General features: G+C 55.2%; 1 protein-coding gene across 1 annotated transcript in view; it reads left to right on the top strand.

The window, feature by feature from the left end:
* Positions 1-15,857: 15,857 nt before the first annotated feature.
* Positions 15,858-17,473, top strand: part of TTPA (alpha tocopherol transfer protein) — a 133,593-nt gene continuing 131,977 nt past the window's right edge. Inside the window, exon 1 of the mRNA XM_086965800.1 lies at positions 15,858-16,242. Coding sequence (XP_086821926.1) covers positions 16,039-16,242 — 204 coding nt within the window. The 5' untranslated portion in view covers positions 15,858-16,038. The remainder of the gene's footprint in view (positions 16,243-17,473) is intronic.

Genomic DNA, 17,473 nt, shown 5'->3' with positions numbered 1-17,473 from the left:
GTGGTAGTGGATGTGGGGGTGGTGGAGATGGGTGTGGTGGTGGACGTGGTGGTGGTGGACATGGTGGTGGTGGATGTGGTGGTGGTGGACATAGTGGGGGTTGAGGTAGTGGTGGTGGATGTAGTGGTGGTGGATGTGGTGGATGTGGAGGTGGTAGTGGTGGAAGTGGTGGTGGAGGTGGTGATTGTGGATGTGGTGGTGGTGGATGTGGTGGCAGTGGATGTGGTGGTGGTGGACGTGGTGGGGGTGGACGTGGTGGTGGTGGATGTTGTGGTAGTGGATGTGGTGGGGGTGGACATGGTGGTGGTGGAAGTGGTGGTGGATGTGGTGTAGGTGCTGGGTGTGGTGGTGTTGGCCGTGGTGGTGGTGGTGGATGTGGTACTGGTGGACATGGTGGGGGTGGACGTAGTGGTGGTGAATGTAGTGGTGGTGGATGTAGTGGTGGTGGATGTGGTGGTGGTGGATGTGGTGGTAGTGGATGTGGTGGTGGCTGTGGTGGACGTGGTGGTGGTGGGTGTGGTGGATGGGGTGGTGGATGTGGTGGTGGATGTGGTGGTGGATGTGGTGGTGGTGGATGTGGTGGTGGTGGATGGGGTGGTGGTGGATGTGGTGGTGGATGCAGTGGTGGTGGATGTTGTGGTGGAAGTGGTGGTGGTGGTGGGTAGTGGACATAGTGGTGCTGGATGTGGTGCTGGTGGACGTGGTGGTGGTGGCTGTGGACGTGGTGGTGGATGTGTTGGTGGCGGAAGTGGTGGTGGTGGATGTGGTGGTGGTGGACGTGGTGGTGGATGTGGTGGTGGTGGTGGAGGTGGGTGTGGTGGTGGTGGACGTGGTGGTGGTGGATGTGGTGGATGTGGTGGTGGTGGAGGTGGTGATTGTGGACGTGGTGGGTGAAGACATGGTGGTGGATGTGGTAGTGTTGGTGGTAGTGGTGGTGGACATGGTAGGGAAGGTGGTGGTGGTGGTGGTGGTGATTGTGGACGTGGTGGTGGTGGTGGACGTGGTGGTGGTTGTGGTGGTGGTGGTGGTAGTGGTGGTGGACATGGTGGAGGTGGTGGTGTTATAGTGGTGGTGTTGGAGGTGGTGGTGGTGGTGTTGGAGGTGGTGGTGGTGGTGGAGGTGGGTGTGGTGGTGGTGGATGTGGTGGTGGTGGATGTGGTGGTGGTGGATATTATGGTGTTGGTGATTGTGCTGGTGTCGCTGGTGGACATTGTGGTGGGGGTCATGGTGGTGGTAGTGGTGGTGGATGTGGTGGACATGGTGGTGGTGGTGGACATGGTGGATGTGAACGTGGTAGTTGTGGACGTGGTAGTTGTGGACATAGTGGTGGTGGACCCGGTGGTGGTGAACGTGGTGTGGACGTGGTGGACGTGGTAGTTGTGGACATGGTGTTGATGGACGTGGTGGTGGTAGAGAACGTAGTGGTGGTGGATATGGTGGTGGTGGACGTGGCGCACATGGTGGTGGTGGATGTGGTGGTGGTGGTAGTGGTGGGGGTTGTGGTGGTGGTGGAGGTGTGTGTTGTAGTGGTGCACGTGGTGGTGGTGGATGTGGTGGTGGTGGACATGGTGGTGGTGGGCGTAGTGGTGGTGGACATAGTGGTGGTGGATGGGGTGGTGGGGGTGGAGGTGGTGGTGGACGTGGAGGTGGTGGTGGACGTGGTGGTGGAGGACGTGGTGGTAGACATGGTGGGGGTGGTGGATGTTGTGGTGGAGGTGGTGAACATGGTGGTGGTGGACATGGTGGTGGTGGACATGGTGGTGGTGGATGTAGTGGTGGTGGATGTGGTGGTGGACAGGGTGGTGGTGGTGCTGTGTGTGGTGGTGGTGGCCGTGGTAGTGGTGGACGTGGTAAAAGTGAACATAGTGGTGGTGAACGTAGTGGTGGTGGATGTGGTGGTGGTGGATGTGGTGGTGGACGTGGTGGTGGTGGATGTGGTGTTGGATATAATGGTGGTGGTGGATGTGGTGGTGGTGGATGTGGTGGTGGATGTGGTGGTGGTGGATGTGGTGGTGGTGGATGTGGTGGTGGATGTGGTGGTAGTGGTAGTGGTGGTGGACATGGTGGTGGGTGGTGGACATGGTGCTTGGTGGTCGACATAGTAGTGGTGGATGTGGTGGTGGTGGATGTGGTGGTGGTGAATGTGGTGGTGGTGGGTGTGGTGGTGGTGGATGTGGTGGTGGTGGTCGAGGTGGGTGTGGTGATGGTGGATGTGGTGGTGTTGGACTTGGCGGTGGTAGATGTGATGGTGGACATGGTAGTGGTGGTCATAGTGGTGGTGGTGGTGGTAGATGTGGTGGTGCTGGACATGGTGGACATGGTTGTGGTGGTGGACGTGGTGGATGTTGTAGTGGTAGTGGTGGACATGGTTGTGGTGGACGTGGTAGTGGTGGACATGGTGGTGGTGGATGGGGTGGTGGTGGACATGGTGGTGGTGGATGTGGTGGTGGACGTGGTGGATGTGGACATGGTGGTGATGGACATGTTGGTGGTGGAGGAAGTGGTGGTGGTGGACATGGTGGTGGTGGACGTTATGGACATGGTGGTGGTGGATGTGGTGGTGGTGGTAGTGGTGGCAGACATGGTGGTGGTGGAGGTGGGTGTGGTCGTGGTGGACATGTTGGTGGTGGAAATGGTGGTGGTGGGGGTAATGGTGGTGGATGTAGTGGTGGTGGATGTGGTGGTGGTGGATGTGGTTGTGGTCATGGTGGTGGGTGTGGTAGTGGTGGATGTGGTAGTAGTGGATGTGGTGGACATGGTGGTGATGGACATGGTGGTGATGGAGGTGGGTTTGGTGGTGGTGGACTTGTTGGTGGTGGACATGGTGGTGGTGGGGGTAATGGTGGTGGATGTAGTGGTGGTGGATGTGGTGGTGGTGGATGTGGTTGTAGTGGTGGGTGTGGTAGTAGTGGATGTGGTGGACATGTTGGTGATAAACATGGTGGTGGTGGATGTGGTAGACATGGGGTGGTGGTGGATTCTATGGTGGTGGACGTGGTGGGGGACGTGGTGGGGTGGTGGATGTTGTGGTGGAGGTGGTGAACATGGTGGTGGTGAACATGGTGGTGGACATGGTGGTGGTGGATGTAGTGGTGGTGGATGTGGGGGTGGTGGTGCTGTGTGTGGTGGTGGTGGCCGTGGTAGTGGTGGACGTGATGGAGGTGAACGTAGTGGTGGTGAACGTAATGGTGGTGTATGTGGTGGTGGTGGACGTGGTGGTAGTGGTGGTGGTGGATGTGGTGTTGAATATGATGGTGGTGGTGGATGTGGTGGTGGATATGGTGGTGGTGGATGTGGTGGTGGTGGATGTGGTGGTGGATGTGGTGGTGGTGGTAGTGGTGGTGGACATGATGGTGGGTGGTGGACATGGTGGTTGGTGGTGGACATAGTAGTGGTGGATGTGGTAGTGGTGGACGTGGTGGTGGTGAATGTGGTGGTGAATGTGGTGGTGGTGGAGGTGGTGATTGTGGACGTGGTGGTGAGTTGACGGTGGTGGTAGTGGTGGTGGAGGTGGGTGTGGTGATGGTGGATGTGGTGGTGTTGGACTTGGTGGTGGTAGATGTGGTGGTGGACATGGTAGTGGTGGTCATGGTGGTGGTGGTGGTGGATGTGGTGGTGGTGAACATGGTGGACCTTGTTGTGGTGGTTGACGTGTTGGATGTGGTAGTGGTAGTGGTGGACGAGGTTGTGGTGGACGTGGTAGTGGTGGACATGGTGGTGGTGGACGGGGTGGTGGTGGACATGGTGGTGATGGACATGTTGGTGGTGGAGGAAGTGGTGGTGGTGGACCTGGTGGTGGTGGACGTTATGGACATTGTGGTGGTGGATGTGGTGGTGGTGGTAGTGGTGGTAGACATGGTGGTGGTGGAGGTGGGTGTGGTGGTTGTGGACGTGTTGGTGGTGGACATGGTGGTGGTGGGGGTAATGATGTAGTGGTGGTGGATGTGGTGTGGTGGATGTGGTTGTGGTCGTGGTGGTGGGTGTGGTAGTGGTGGATGTGGTAGTAGTGGATGTGGTGGACGTGGTGGTTGTGGACATGGTGGTGATGGACATGGTGGTGATGGACATTGTTGGTGGTGGACATGGTGTTAATGGACATGGTGGTGGTGGATGTGGTGGACATGGGGTGGTGGTGGAGACTGTGGTGGTGGACGTGGTGGTGATGGATGTGGTGGTGGTGGATGTGGTGGTGGTGGCAGTGCTGGTGGACATGGGTGTGGTGGTGGGTGTGGTGGTTGAGGTGGGTGTGGTGGTGGTGCTGGACATGGTGGTAGTGGACGTAGTAGTGGTGGACATGGTGGTGGTGGACGTAGTGGTGGTGGACGTAGTGGTGGTGGACGTAGATGTGGTGGATGTGGTGGTGATGGACATGGTGGTGGTGGATGTGGTAGACATGGGGTGGTGGTGGATACTGTGGTGGTGGACGTGGTGGTGGTGGATGTGGTGGTGGTGGATGTGGTGGGGGTGGTGGATGTTGTGGTGGAGGTGGTGAACATGGTGGTGGTGAACATGGTGGTGGTGAACATGGTGGTGGTGGACATGGTGGTTGTGGATGTGGTGGTGGTGGATGTGGTGGTGGACGTGGTGGTGGTGGTGCTGTGTGTGGTGGTGGTGGCCTAGGTAGTGGTGGACGTGGTGGAGGTGAACGTAGTGGTGGTGAACGTAGTGGTGGTGGATGTGGTGGACGTGGTGGTAGTGGTGGTGGACATGGTGGTGGTGGATGTGGTGTTGGATATGATGGTGGTGGTGGATGTGGGGTGGTGGATGTGGTGGTGGTGGATGTGGTGGTGGTGGATGTGGTGGTGGATGTGGTGGTGGTGGTAGTGGTGGTGGACATGGTGGTGGGTGGTGGACATGGTGGTTGGTGGTGGACATAGTAGTGGTGGATGTGGTGGTAGTGGACATGGTGGTGGTGGATGTGGTGGTGGTGGGTGTGTTGGTGGTGGATGTGGTGGTGGTGGAGGTTGTGATTGTGGACGTGGTAGTGAGGTGATGGTGGTGGTAGTGGTGGTGGAGGTGGTGGTGGAGGTGGTGGTGGATGTGGTGGTGGTGGTGGAGGTGGGTGTGGTGATGGTGGATGTGGTGGTGTTGGACTTGGTGGTGGTAGATGTGGTGGTGGACATGGTAGTGGTGGTCATAGTGGTGGTGATGGTGGTGGTGGTGGTGGATGTGGTGGTGGTGGACATGGTGGACATGGTTGTGGTGGTGGACGTGGTGGATGTGATAGTGGTAGTGGTGGACGTGGTTGTGGTGGATGTGGTAGTGGTGGACATGGTGGTAGTGGACAGGTTGGTGGTGGACATGGTGGTGGTGGATGTGGTGGTGGACGTGGTGGATGTGGACATGGTGGTGATGGACATGTTGGTGGTGGAGGAAGTGGTGGTGGTGCAGATGTTGGTGGTGGATGTTATGGACATGGTGGTGGTAGATGTGGTGGTGGTAGTGGTGGCAGACATGGTGGTGGTGGAGGTGGGTTGGTGGTGGTGGACATGTTGGTGATGGACATGGTGGTGGTGGATGTAGTGGTGGTGGATGTGGTGGTGGTAGATGTGGATGTGGTCGTGGTGGTGGGTGTGGTAGTGGTGGATGTGGTAGTAGTGGATGTGGTGGACGTGGTGGTTGTGGACATGGTGGTGATGGACATGGTGGTGGTGGATGTGGTGGAAATGGGGGGGTGGTGGATACTGTGGTGGTGGATGTGGTGGTGGTGGATGTGGTGGTGGTGGCAGTGGTGGTGGACATGGGTGTGGTGGTTGAGGTGGGTGTGGTGGTGGTGGTGGACGTGGTGGTGCTGGACATGGTGGTAGTGGACATAGTGGTAGTGGACATGGTGGTGGTGGACGTAGTGGTGGTGGACGTAGTTGTGGTGGACGTAGTGGTGGTGGACATAGATGTGGTGGATGTGGTGGTGGTGGATGTGGTGGTGGTGGATGTGGTAGTGGATGTGATGGTGGTGGTGGTGGGTGGTGGATGTAGTGGTTGTGGATGTGGTGGTGGTGGATGTGGTGGTGGTGGTGGAAATTGACGTGGTGGTGGTGGATGTGGTGGTGCTGGATGTGGTGGTGGTAGTGGATGTGTTAGTGGTGGTGGATCTGGTGGTGGTTGTGGTGGTGGAGGTGGGTATGGTGGTAGTGGTGGATGTGGTGGTGCTGGACATGGTGGTAGTTGACGAAGTGTTGGTGGACATGGTGCTGGTGGACATAGTGGTGGTGGATATGGTGTTGGATGTGGTGGTTGTGGTGGATGTGGTGGTGGTGGATGTGGTGGTGATGGATGTGGTGGTGGATGTGGTGGTGGTGGATGTGGTGGTGGTGGTGGCAGTGGAGGTGGACATGGTGGTGGTGGTGGGTGGTGGACATAGTGGTGGTGGATGTGGTGGTGGTGGTGGATGTGGTGGTTGTGGATGTGGTTGTGGTGGCCGTGGATGTGGTGGTGGTGGATGTGGTGGTAGTGGATGTGGTGGTGGTGGAAGTGGAGGTGGATGTGGTGTTGGAGGTGGATGTCGTGGTGGAGGTGGGTGTGGTGGTGGTGGTGGATGTGGTGGTGGTGGTGGACGTAGTGGTGGTGGATGTAGTGGTGGTGGATGTAGTGGTGGTGGATGGGGTGGTGGTGGATATGGTGGTGGAGGTGGTGATTGTGGACGTGGTGGTGGTGGACGTGGTGGTGGTAGTGGTGGTGGATATGGTGGTGGTGGAGGTGGTGGTGCTGGACGTGGTGGTGGTGGAAGTGGAGGTGGATGTGGTGGTGGAGGTGGATGTGGTGGTGGAGGTGGGTGTGGCGGTGGTGGTGGTGGATGTAGTGGTGGTGGATGTTGTGGTGGTGGATGTAGTGGTGGTGGATGTGGTGGTGGTGGATGTGGTGGTGGAGGTGGTGATTGTGGACGTGGTGGTGGTGGACGTGGTGGTGGTAGTGGTGGTGGATATGGTGGTGGTGGATGTAGTGGTGGTGGATGTGGTCGTGGTGGATGTGGTCGTGGTCGTGGTGGTGGGTGTGGTAGTGGTGGATGTGGTAGTAGTGGATGTGGTGGACGTGGTGGTTGTGGACATGGTGGTGATGGACATGGTGGTGGTGGAAATGGGGTGGTGGTAGATACTGTGGTGGTGGACGTGGTGGTGGTGGATGTGGTGGTGGTGGATGTGGTGGTGGTGGCAGTGGTGGTGGACATGGGTGTAGTGGTGGGTGTGGTGGTTGAGGTGGGTGTGGTGGTGGTGGTGGACGTGGTGGTGGTGGTGGATGTAGTGGTGGTGGATGTAGTGGTGGTGGATGTAGTGGTGGTGGATGTGGTGGTGGTGGATGTGGTGATGGATGTGATGATTGTGGACGTGGTGGTGGTGGACGTGGTGGTGGTGGATATGGTCATGGTGGAGGTGGTGGGGATTGTGGACGTGGTGGTGGATGTGGTGGTGGTGGTGGACATGGTGGTGGAGGTGGTGGTGGATGTGGTGGTGGTGGTGGTGGAAGTGGGTGTGGTGGTGGACATGGTCGTGGTGGTCATGGACATGGTAGTGGTGGATGTCGTAGTGGTAGTGGTGGAGGTGATGGTGGTGGTGGACATGGTGGTGGTGGACATGGTGGTGTTGGACGTGGTGGTGGACGTGGTGGTTGTGGACATGGTGGTGTTGGACGTGGTGGTTGTGGACATGGTGGTGTTGGGCATGGTGGTAGTAGACATGGTGGTGGTGGACATGGTGGACATGGTGGACATGGTGGTGGTGGATGTAGTGGTGGTGGTAGTGGTGGTGGACGTGGTGGTGGTGGAGGTGTGTGTGGTGGTGTTGGACCTGGTGGTGGTGGACATGGTGGTGGTGGACGTAGTGTTGGTGGATGTGGTGGTGGTGCATGTGGTGGTGGTCAGCGACGGCTCGTGGAGGGAGTTACGGTGGGGCAGGAGGGTGGGGAGGGGGAGGGGCAGAGTGGAGGTTGCTAAAAACCGGCATATGGATAATTGCAGGTAAGTAAACAATTTAATTAATAAAACGAATTTCGTAGTGCGCCTTGCATCGCAAAATGCAATGCAGTGCGAGCTACGAAATTCGTTTTATTAATTAAATTGTTTACTTACCTTCAATTATCCATATGCCGGTTTTTAGCAACCTCCACCCTGCCCCTCCCCCTCCCCACCCTCCTGCCCCACCGTAACTCCCTCCACGAGCCGTCGCTGGTGGTGGTGTATGTGGTGGTGGTGGACATGGTGGTGGTGGACATGGTGAATGCGGTAATTGTGGACATGGTGGTGATGGACATGCTGGTAATGGACATTGTTGGTGGTGGACATGGTGGTGGACATGGTGGTGGTGGACATGGTGGTGGTGGATGTGGTGGACATGGTGGTGGTGGATGTGTGGTGGGGGACGTGGTGGTGGTGGACGTGGTGGTGGTGGACGTGGTGGTGGTGGTGGGTGTGTTTGTTGAGGTGGGTGTGGTGGTGGTGAACATGGTGGTGCTGGACATGGTAGTAGTGGACATAGTGGTGGTGGACATGGTGGATGTGGACGTAGTGCTGGTGGATGTGGACTTGGTGGTGGTGGATGTGGTGTTGGTGGATGTGGTGGTGGTAGGTGGAGTGTTGGTGGATTTGGTGGTGGTGGATGTGGTGGTGGATGTGGTGGTGGTGGTTGGTGGATGTGGTGGTGGTGGTGGTGGTGGTGGTGGATGTGGTGGTGGTGGACATGGTGGTGGTGGATGTAGTGGTGGTGGATGTGGTGGTGGTGGTGGATGTGGTGGTAGACGTGGTGGTTGTGGACATGGTGGTGTTGGACGTGGTGGTGGACGTGGTGGTTGTGGACATGGTGGTGTTGGACGTGGTGGTTGTGGACATGGTGGTGTTGGGCATGGTGGTAGTAGACATGGTGGTGGTGGACATGGTGGACATGGTGGTGGTGGATGTAGTGGTGGTGGACGTGGTGGTAGTGGAGATGTGTGTGGTGGTGTTGGACGTGGTGGTGGTGGACATGGTGGTGGTGGACGTAATGATGGTGGATGTGGTGGTGGTGGATGTGGTGGTGGTGGATGTGGTGGTGGTGGACATGGTGAATGCGGTAATTGTGGACATGGAGGTGATGGACATGCTGGTAATGGACATTGTTGGTGGTGGACATGGTGGTGGTGGATGAGGTGGACATGGTGGTGGTGGATGTGGTGGTGGGGGACGTGGTGGTGGTGGACGTGGTGGTGGTGGTAGTGGTGGTGGACGTGGTGGTGGTGGTGGGTGTGGTGGTGGTGGGTGTGTTTGTTGAGGTGGGTGTGGTGGTGGTGGACATGGTGGTGCTGGACATGGTAGTAGTGGACATAGTGGTGGTGGACATGGTGGATGTGGACGTAGTGCTGGTGGATGTGGACATAGTGTTGGTAGATGTGGTGTTGGTGGATGTGGTGGTGGTGGATGTGGTGGTGGATGTGGTGGTGGATGTGTTGGTGGTGGGTGGTGGATGTGGTGGTGGTGGGTGTGGTGGTGGTGGTGGTGGATGTGGTGGTGGTGGACATGGTGGATGTAGTGGTGGTGGATGTAGTGGTGGTGGATGTGGTGGTGGTGGTGGATGTGGTGGTAGACGTGGTGGTTGTGGACATGGTGGTGTTGGACGTGGTGGTGGACGTGGTGGTTGTGGACATGGTGGTGTTGGACATGGTGGTTGTGGACATGGTGGTGTTGGGCATGGTGGTAGTAGACATGGTGGTGGTGGACATGATGGACATGGTGGTGGTGGATGTAGTGGTGGTGGTAGTGGTGGTGGACGTGGTGGTAGTGGAGATGTGTGTGGTGGTGTTGGACATGGTGGTGGTGGACATGGTGGTGGTGGACGTAATGATGGTGGATGTGGTGGTGGTGGATGTGGTGGTGGTGGATGTGGTGGTGGGTGTGGTGGTGGTGGACAGGGTGGTGGTGGACATGGTAAATGCGGTAATTGTGGACATGGTGGTGATGGACGTGCTGGTAATGGACATTGTTGGTGGTGGACATGGTGGTGGACATGTCGGTGGTGGACATGGTGGTGGTGGATGTGGTGGACATGTTGGTGGTGGATGTGGTGGTGGGGGACGTGGTGGTGGTGGAAGTCGTGGTGGTGGTGGGTGTGGTGGTGGTGGGTGTGGTGGTGGTGGGTGTGTTGGTGGAGGTGGGAGTGGTGGTGGTGGTGGTGGACATGGTGGTGCTGGACATGGTGGTAGTGGACTTAGTGGTGGTGGACATGGTGGATGTGGATGTAGTGGTGGTGGATGTGGACGTAGTGGTGGTGGATGTGGTGGTGGTGGACATGGTGGTGGTGGTGGTAGATGGGGTGGTGGTGGATGTGGTGGTGGTGGATGTGGTGGTGGATGTGTTGGTGGTGGGTGGTGGATGTGGTGGTGGTGGGTGTGGTGGTGGTGGATGTGGTGGTTGTGGACATGGTGGTGGTGGATGTAGTGCTGGTGGATGTGGTGGTGGAGGTGGTGATTGTGGACGTAGTGGTGGTGGACATGGTGGCGGTGGATGTGGTAGTGGTGGTAGATGTTGTGGTGGTGGTGGTGGAAGTGTTGGTGGTGGACATGGTGGTGGTGGATGTAGTGGTGGTGGACGTGGTGGAGGTGGGTGTGGTGGTGGTGGACGTGGTGGTGGTGGATGTGGTGGACATGGTGGTTGTGGACATGGTGGTTGTGGACGTGGAGGTGATGGACGTGGTAGTGATGGACGTGGTGGTGATGGACATTGGTGATGGACATTGGTGATGGACATTGTTGGTGGTGGACATGGTGATGGTGGACATGGTGGTGGTGGACATGGTGGTGGTGGACATGGTGGTGGTAGTGGTGGTGGATGTGGTGGTGGTTGTGCAGGTGGTGGTGGTGGTGGAGGTGGGTGTGGTGGTGGACGTGCTGGTGCTGGACATGGTGGTAGTGGACGCAGTGGTGGTGGACATGGTGGTGGTGAACGTAGTGATGGTGGACATGGTGGTAGACATGGTGGTGGTGGATGTAGTGGTGGAAATAGTGGTGGGTGTGGTGGATGTGGTGGTGGTGGATGTGGTGGTGGTGGGTGGTAGTGGGTGTTGGACGTGGTGGTGGTGGATGTGGTGGTGGTGGAGGTGTGTGTAGTGGTGGTGGTGGACATGGTGGTGGTGGACGTGGTGGTGGTGGACGTAGTGGTGGTGGACGTAGTGGTGGTGGATGTCGTGGTGGTGGATGTGGTGGTGGTGGAGGTGGTGATTGTGGACGCGGTGGTGGTGGACATGGTGGTGGACGTTGTGGTGCTGCACGTGGTTGTGCTGCACATGGTGGTGGATGTTGTGGTGATGGTGGTGGATGTGGTGGTGGTGGCAGTGGACATAGTGGTGGTGGATTTGGTGGTGGTTGATGTGGTGGTGGATGTGGTGGTGGTGGACATGGTGGTTGTGAACGTGGTGGTGATGAACGTGGTGGTGATGGGCGTGGTGGTGATGGACGTGGTGGTGATGGACGTGGTGGTGATGGATGTGGTGGTGGTGGACGTGGTGGTGGTTGGCATGGTGGTGGTGGACATGGTAGTGGTGGACGTGGTGGTGGATGTGGTGGACATGGTGGTGGTGGACATGGTGATGGTGGATGTGGTTGTGGTGGATGTGGTGGTGGTGGATGTGGTGGTGGTGGATATGGTGGTAGTGGTGGTGGACGTGGTGGTGGTGGACATAGTGGTGGTGGATGTGGTGGTTGTGGTGGATGTTGTGGTGGTGGTGGGTGTGGTGGTGGACGTGGTGGTGGTGGACATGGTGGTGGTGGACAAAGTGGTGGATGTGGTGGTGGTGGATGTGGTGGTGGACGTTATGGTGGTGGTGGACATGGTGGTGGTGGACGTTGTGGTGGACGTGGTGTATGTGGTGGACGTGGTGGTTGTGGACATGGTGGTGATGGACGTGGTGGTGATGGATGTGGTGGTCGTGGACGTGGTGGTGGTGGACGTGGTGGTGGTGGACGTGGTGGACGTGGTGGTTGTGGACATGGTGGTGATGGATGTGGTGGTGGTGGATGTGGTGGACGTGGTAGTGGAAGTGGTGGTGGACGTGGTGGTGGTGGTGCTGGGTGTGGTGGTGGTGGCCGTGGTGGTGGTGGTGGCCATGGTGGTGGTGGACATGGTGGTGATGGACGTAGTGGTGATGGACATAGTGGTGATGGACATAGTGGTGATGGACGTAGTGGTGGTGGAGGTAGTGGTGGTGGAAGTGGTGGTGGACGTTTTGGTGGTGGTGGATGTGGTGGTGGTAGTGGAGGTGGGCATGGTGGTGGTGGCGGTGGGTGGTGGATGTAGTGGTGGTGGATGTGGCGGTGGTGGATGTGGTGGTGGTGGATGTGGTGGTTGTGGTAGTGGAGGTGGGCATGGTGGTGGTGGCGGTGGGTGGTGGATGTGGTGGTGGTGGATGTGGTGGATGTGGATGTGGTGGTGGATGTGGTGGTTGTGGTAGTGGTGGTGGACATGGTGGTGGCAGTGGGTGGTAGACGTAGTGGTGGTGGATGTGGTGGTGGTGGACATGGTAGTGGTGGTCATGGGTATGGTGGTGGTGGATGTGGTGGATGTGGTGGTGGTGGATGTGGTGGTGGTGGTGGTGGTGCAGGTGGGTGTGGTGGTGGTGGACATGGTGATGGTGGACGTGGTGGTGGTGGACGTAGTGGTGGTGGTGGATGTAGTGGTGGTGGATGTGATGGATGTGGTGGTGGTGGAGGTGGTGATTGTGGACGTGGTGGTGGTGGACGTGGTGGTGGATGTGGTGGTAGTGGTGGTGGACATGGTGGTGGTGGAGGTGGTGATTGTGGGTGTGGTGGTGATGGACTTGGTTGTGGGTGTGGTGGTGGTGGTGGTAGTGGTGGGGGACATGGTGTTGTTGGAGGTGGTGGTGGATGTGGGTGTGGTGGTGGTGGACGTGGTGCTGGTGGACGTGGTGGTGGTGGATGTAGTGGTGGTGGATGTGGACGTGGTGGTGGATGTGGTGGATGTGGACGTGGTGGAGGTTGACGTGGTGGTGGTGGTAGTGGTGGTGGACATGGTGTTGGTGGAGGTGGTGGTTGAGGTGGTAATTGTGGACGTGGTGGTGGTGGTAGTGGGCATGGTGGTGAGTGGTGGACGTGGTGGTGGTGGAGGTGGGTGTAGTGGTAATCCTGCAGGAGTCTGCCAGCAGGCTGTGCAAAATTCAGCAGCGCCTATAGGCGTTTGTTGCAATGCATAGACTTCACACAGAATCTGGCATCACAGTATAGAACATTTCTTAGCACATAATTAAATCAGAAGCTCAAGAGAGCTCTTTCGGCATCTCTGGCAAGTGTGAATGAACAGCACCATAAACCTCTAAGAAACAAGACCAGAACGGATAGGAATGCGTACAGTGTAGTTTCTGTAAGACTTTCCGAAAGTGACCCTAATCAGGACATAACTAAAGCTTTCATGTCTATTTTACAACATCTAGATAGCAAAAGACTGGGATCCAATGATGAAAGCGGAGGTGACACCAAAGTAGCAGAAAGCAACAATATAATTTATGGGCGCATTACCTCGGCTGTTTAATCGAGTGTGATCTTGGGCATGACAGCCTTCAGCAAGCAAAGCCAGAAACGGTGGGGCGGGGGAGCTGATTCCTTTGAAGTCTGATGTCGGCTGCAAGTAAACCAGCATGAGTGAGGAGAGAGGCAAATGGTGTGCGATGTGCACGCGCCCGCACACATGCACTGTAGGCAATCCGCCTTTGGGTGCATTTTTGAGAGCCCTTACTTAAGTCTCGCTGAGAACGCATGCACGTTCGCTCAGCGAGACCTACAAAGGGCCTACGCCCATTTCATTATAGAATCTGCGTAAGCCATTAGCGTGCGACGTTGCTTTACAAGAACAGTGAACAGTGTGGATTTTTTTCTCAGTGTAGCCAGCTATCATTTTACCCAAATAAAGATAGGACTCTAAGTCTCGTGTTTCTCAGAGCCTATGCTCCAGACAAAGTAGCAATCTTTCCTATTCTTTCTATTTTTTAGAATCAAAATTTAACTTTTCCATGTGTTCATCTTCAAGTATTGAGACATTGTATATTTCTGTAGAGGCTTAAGCTTTTTACTCAACACTATGGGAGTCAGATCCATAAATATAATATCGTCTGCATACATTAGACACAGAAAAGGGCGGCTGCCTATCTTCGGAGCATTGCCTTCTTGGGAAGGAAAACAATCAGGAAGATCAGCCACATAAAGGGAGAAGAGGATTGGTGCTAATAGGCAAGCTTGCTTCAGGCCATTTTTTGTAGGAATCGTGGCTGAAAGACCTTGATCTCCTCCTAGAAGAACCTGGGACCACGTATTAGAGTACAGGGCTATAATGACAGATAAAAGGGAGGGGCGGTTCCCATTTTTAGAAGTTTGTTCCAGAGTTATTGGTGATCTATCTTAAAGAAGGCTGTTGTAAAATCTATAAACACCACAAATATCTGTGAGTTGCGAAATTGAGTGTACTTCTCTTCAATTAATTTCAACTTACAAATATTATCTATGGTACAATGATCTCTCCTAAATAAGGCTTCTTTTAAGGGGAGGATTTGCTCTTCAGACACGCAATCATTAAGATGATCCAGGACGCTACGCGCAAAGACTTTCCCAACTGAGTCTTATAGGGCTATTTGCTAGTAGTTGCCTGTGTGGTGCCTAAGCCCTTTTTTAAAGAGTGAATTAAAATACTACCAGACCAGGAGGGGAATCTTTCCTAGCTGTTTGCAAAATCTAAAGAGAGGGGCAAGGAGTGTTGTGCTGTTACACAGATAGACAGTGATGCCAAGATTGGATCTGGCAGGCAAACTCATCCCTCATTAGGAAACTGAAGGCTGTGACTTTGATTCACCTCTGGCTCAGTAATGCACAAGTGGAGACTCCTGGAGAGAGGCCTCAAGTGCTCATTTCCGGCTGGCCAGGGAGAGGCAGCAGTCAACCTGAAGTGCACACTTTGTGGGCCCATGTGCGCTGGCTGGTGAGTATGGTGTCTGTCAAATTCGATACTGTTTAAGCCCCGCCCCCACACCCTCAGGCCCACATGCACTGGCTTCCAGGCTCTCTTCAGACAACCCTCCCATGGCTGAAGGCTGACTGCAGCAGGCAGAATAAAATAAACCTTAAAATATATACGTTTATTCACATGTTATATATGAGTGGCGCAGCGCCTCAAAGGAGGAACCAGCCCTGCAAAGCGTCCAAAACATATAGATGGGGGCCGCATATTTGATGTCATCGGGCCAAAGGGGGCCTGACAGGAAAGCAACAGCGACCCCTTTGTCAGTTAAAGGACAGATGATAGATATCCTGACAACTAGAGGGGTTGGATTTCATCACTCCGTGTTTCACGGGTGCAGCAACTCAAGGATTACCAGGAGGCCACAGACCCTCGTAAGAACAGCGAGCACCAGTGTCATGTACTATGAAAATTATTATATGCTCGAAATTGTATTCCTGGTATCTTTGCCTTGGTATTCAGGATGGTGTCACCGAATGGATTTTAACAGTTTAATACTCGGATCGCCAGTAAATAATCCCTGTGTGTCAATAAAAGTAGAAAACTTGAGATAGTTTCCCCCAACCAACAACCGTGTTGAACTCAGAAACTATGGGAGGGGTGAATTCAATCACGAATGAGGCTTAGTGTTGAAACGCTTCTAGTTTTTTTGGGTTGCAAGAACCACTGTTTGTGAAGCGGTCTCACAGTACGGAAGGAGGCAGTACTGTCAACAAACACGAGTGCAACGATAAAGGTCGCTTGCGAAAACCTGCGATCGTTAGCAAAGAGGTCGACATCACATTTCATCAGATCACGATCTCCAGGGCATTCGCATTGGGCGGATTAACCACTGCTGCGGCTGCGCGCGCGTCACGTGACTGCTGTAACCCTGGAGGCCGGGAAGGAGGAGGGCTGGATCCATAGGGGAGGGCGGATAACTTTCCCCATAGCTGCGGGGTGTGTTAGGGCAGCTATCGGCATGCCTCATTCAGGCACCTTTGACGACGTAGAGGAGTGGGAAGGTGTGGGAGCGCTGCCGCCCCCTTCCTGTCTGATACGTTTCATTCAGCGACCGCAGCATGTCCGAAGAGCCCGCGGATTTCAACAGAGGCAACCCCAAACTCAACGATTTGCCCAGCCACACCGCAGTAGTGAAGAAGGCGATCCTTGTCATACGGCAGAAAGCTGAGAACGAGGGCTCGCGCTGGCCCCTGGGTTTGTCAGACGAGTTCTTGCTTCGGTTCCTTCGAGCCAGAGACTTCCACATTGATCTGGCGTTCAAGGTAAACAAACGCACGTTTTCGTGTCACTGATTCATATTGTTGTCTATGATGGTTTTCATTGCATACACTTGGAGTTGCTCATTATTTGCGAGGCACTGCGTCGGCCAGTTACTTTGCCTCGGGCTGTCTGTGGCTGTGATTCCTCCTGGAGAGGTTCTCTACCGATTTTGTTCCTTGGTGTCAGTGGGTAGTTTGTGTGATGTGGGTTATCCCCCAGAGGTGTTTTGTCGGGTGGGGTTATTGTAACCTTCATTGCCTAACTCTACCAATGCTGTGTGTGTAGTGGAGTGTCACTACATGGCAGCCAGCATAGGGTTTTGGTCTGGATGCTTGTTGCGTAATCTGTGTCAGCAATGGTAGTCACTCATTCTTCCACCCTTTAAGTCATCCATCCTCTCTCCGTCGACCCTTTCACTTAGCAATCCTTCCTTCCATCCGTCCAACCAACCCACCCATCTACTCATCCACTCATGAATCCATCCATTGACCATATCACTCATCCATCCTTTGTCATCCATTTATCCTCACTCATCTATTCATCCTTTTGTCCATCTACTCTCCCTTTCACTCACTCATCCATCCTTACATCCACCCTTTCACTCAACCATAAATCCATTCACCCTTGCACTTATCAATTCATCAATCCATCCATCATTTCACTCATCCATCCACCCACTCACTCATCCACATTTTCACTCATCCATCCACCTTTTTACCCATCCAGCTACCCTTTTACCCATCCAGCTACCCTTTTACCCATCCAGCTACCCTTTTACCCATCCAGCTACCCTTTTACCCATCCAGCTACCCTTTTACCCATCCAGCTACCCTTTTACCCATCCAGCTACCCTTTTACCCATCCAGCTACCCTTTTACCCATCCAGCTACCCTTCCACCCATCCAGCTACCCTTCCACCCATCCAGCTACCCTTCCACCCATCCAGCTACCCTTCCACCCATCCAGCTACCCTTCCACCCATCCAGCTACCCTTCCACCCATCCAGCTACCCTTCCACCCATACATCCAGCTATTTACCTTTTCTCTCTTTCATCCTTTCACTCACTCATCAATCCATTCATCCTCTCTCATTATCCATCTATTCAATCTTTCATCCATTCACCCTTTCACTAATTCATCCAGCCATCCACCCATCTCTTCACTTACTCACTCGCACACCTTTTCATATTAATTTTGATCTGAGCCTTTTTGAGAAGAGGCCCATCAAGAACT

This window comes from Lissotriton vulgaris, chromosome 4_1 (genome assembly GCF_964263255.1).
Source record: "Lissotriton vulgaris chromosome 4_1, aLisVul1.2, whole genome shotgun sequence".
Taxonomy (NCBI): Eukaryota; Metazoa; Chordata; class Amphibia; order Caudata; family Salamandridae; genus Lissotriton; species Lissotriton vulgaris.
Note: the sequence above shows the minus strand (reverse complement) of the source record. Positions and strands in the feature narration are given on the sequence as shown.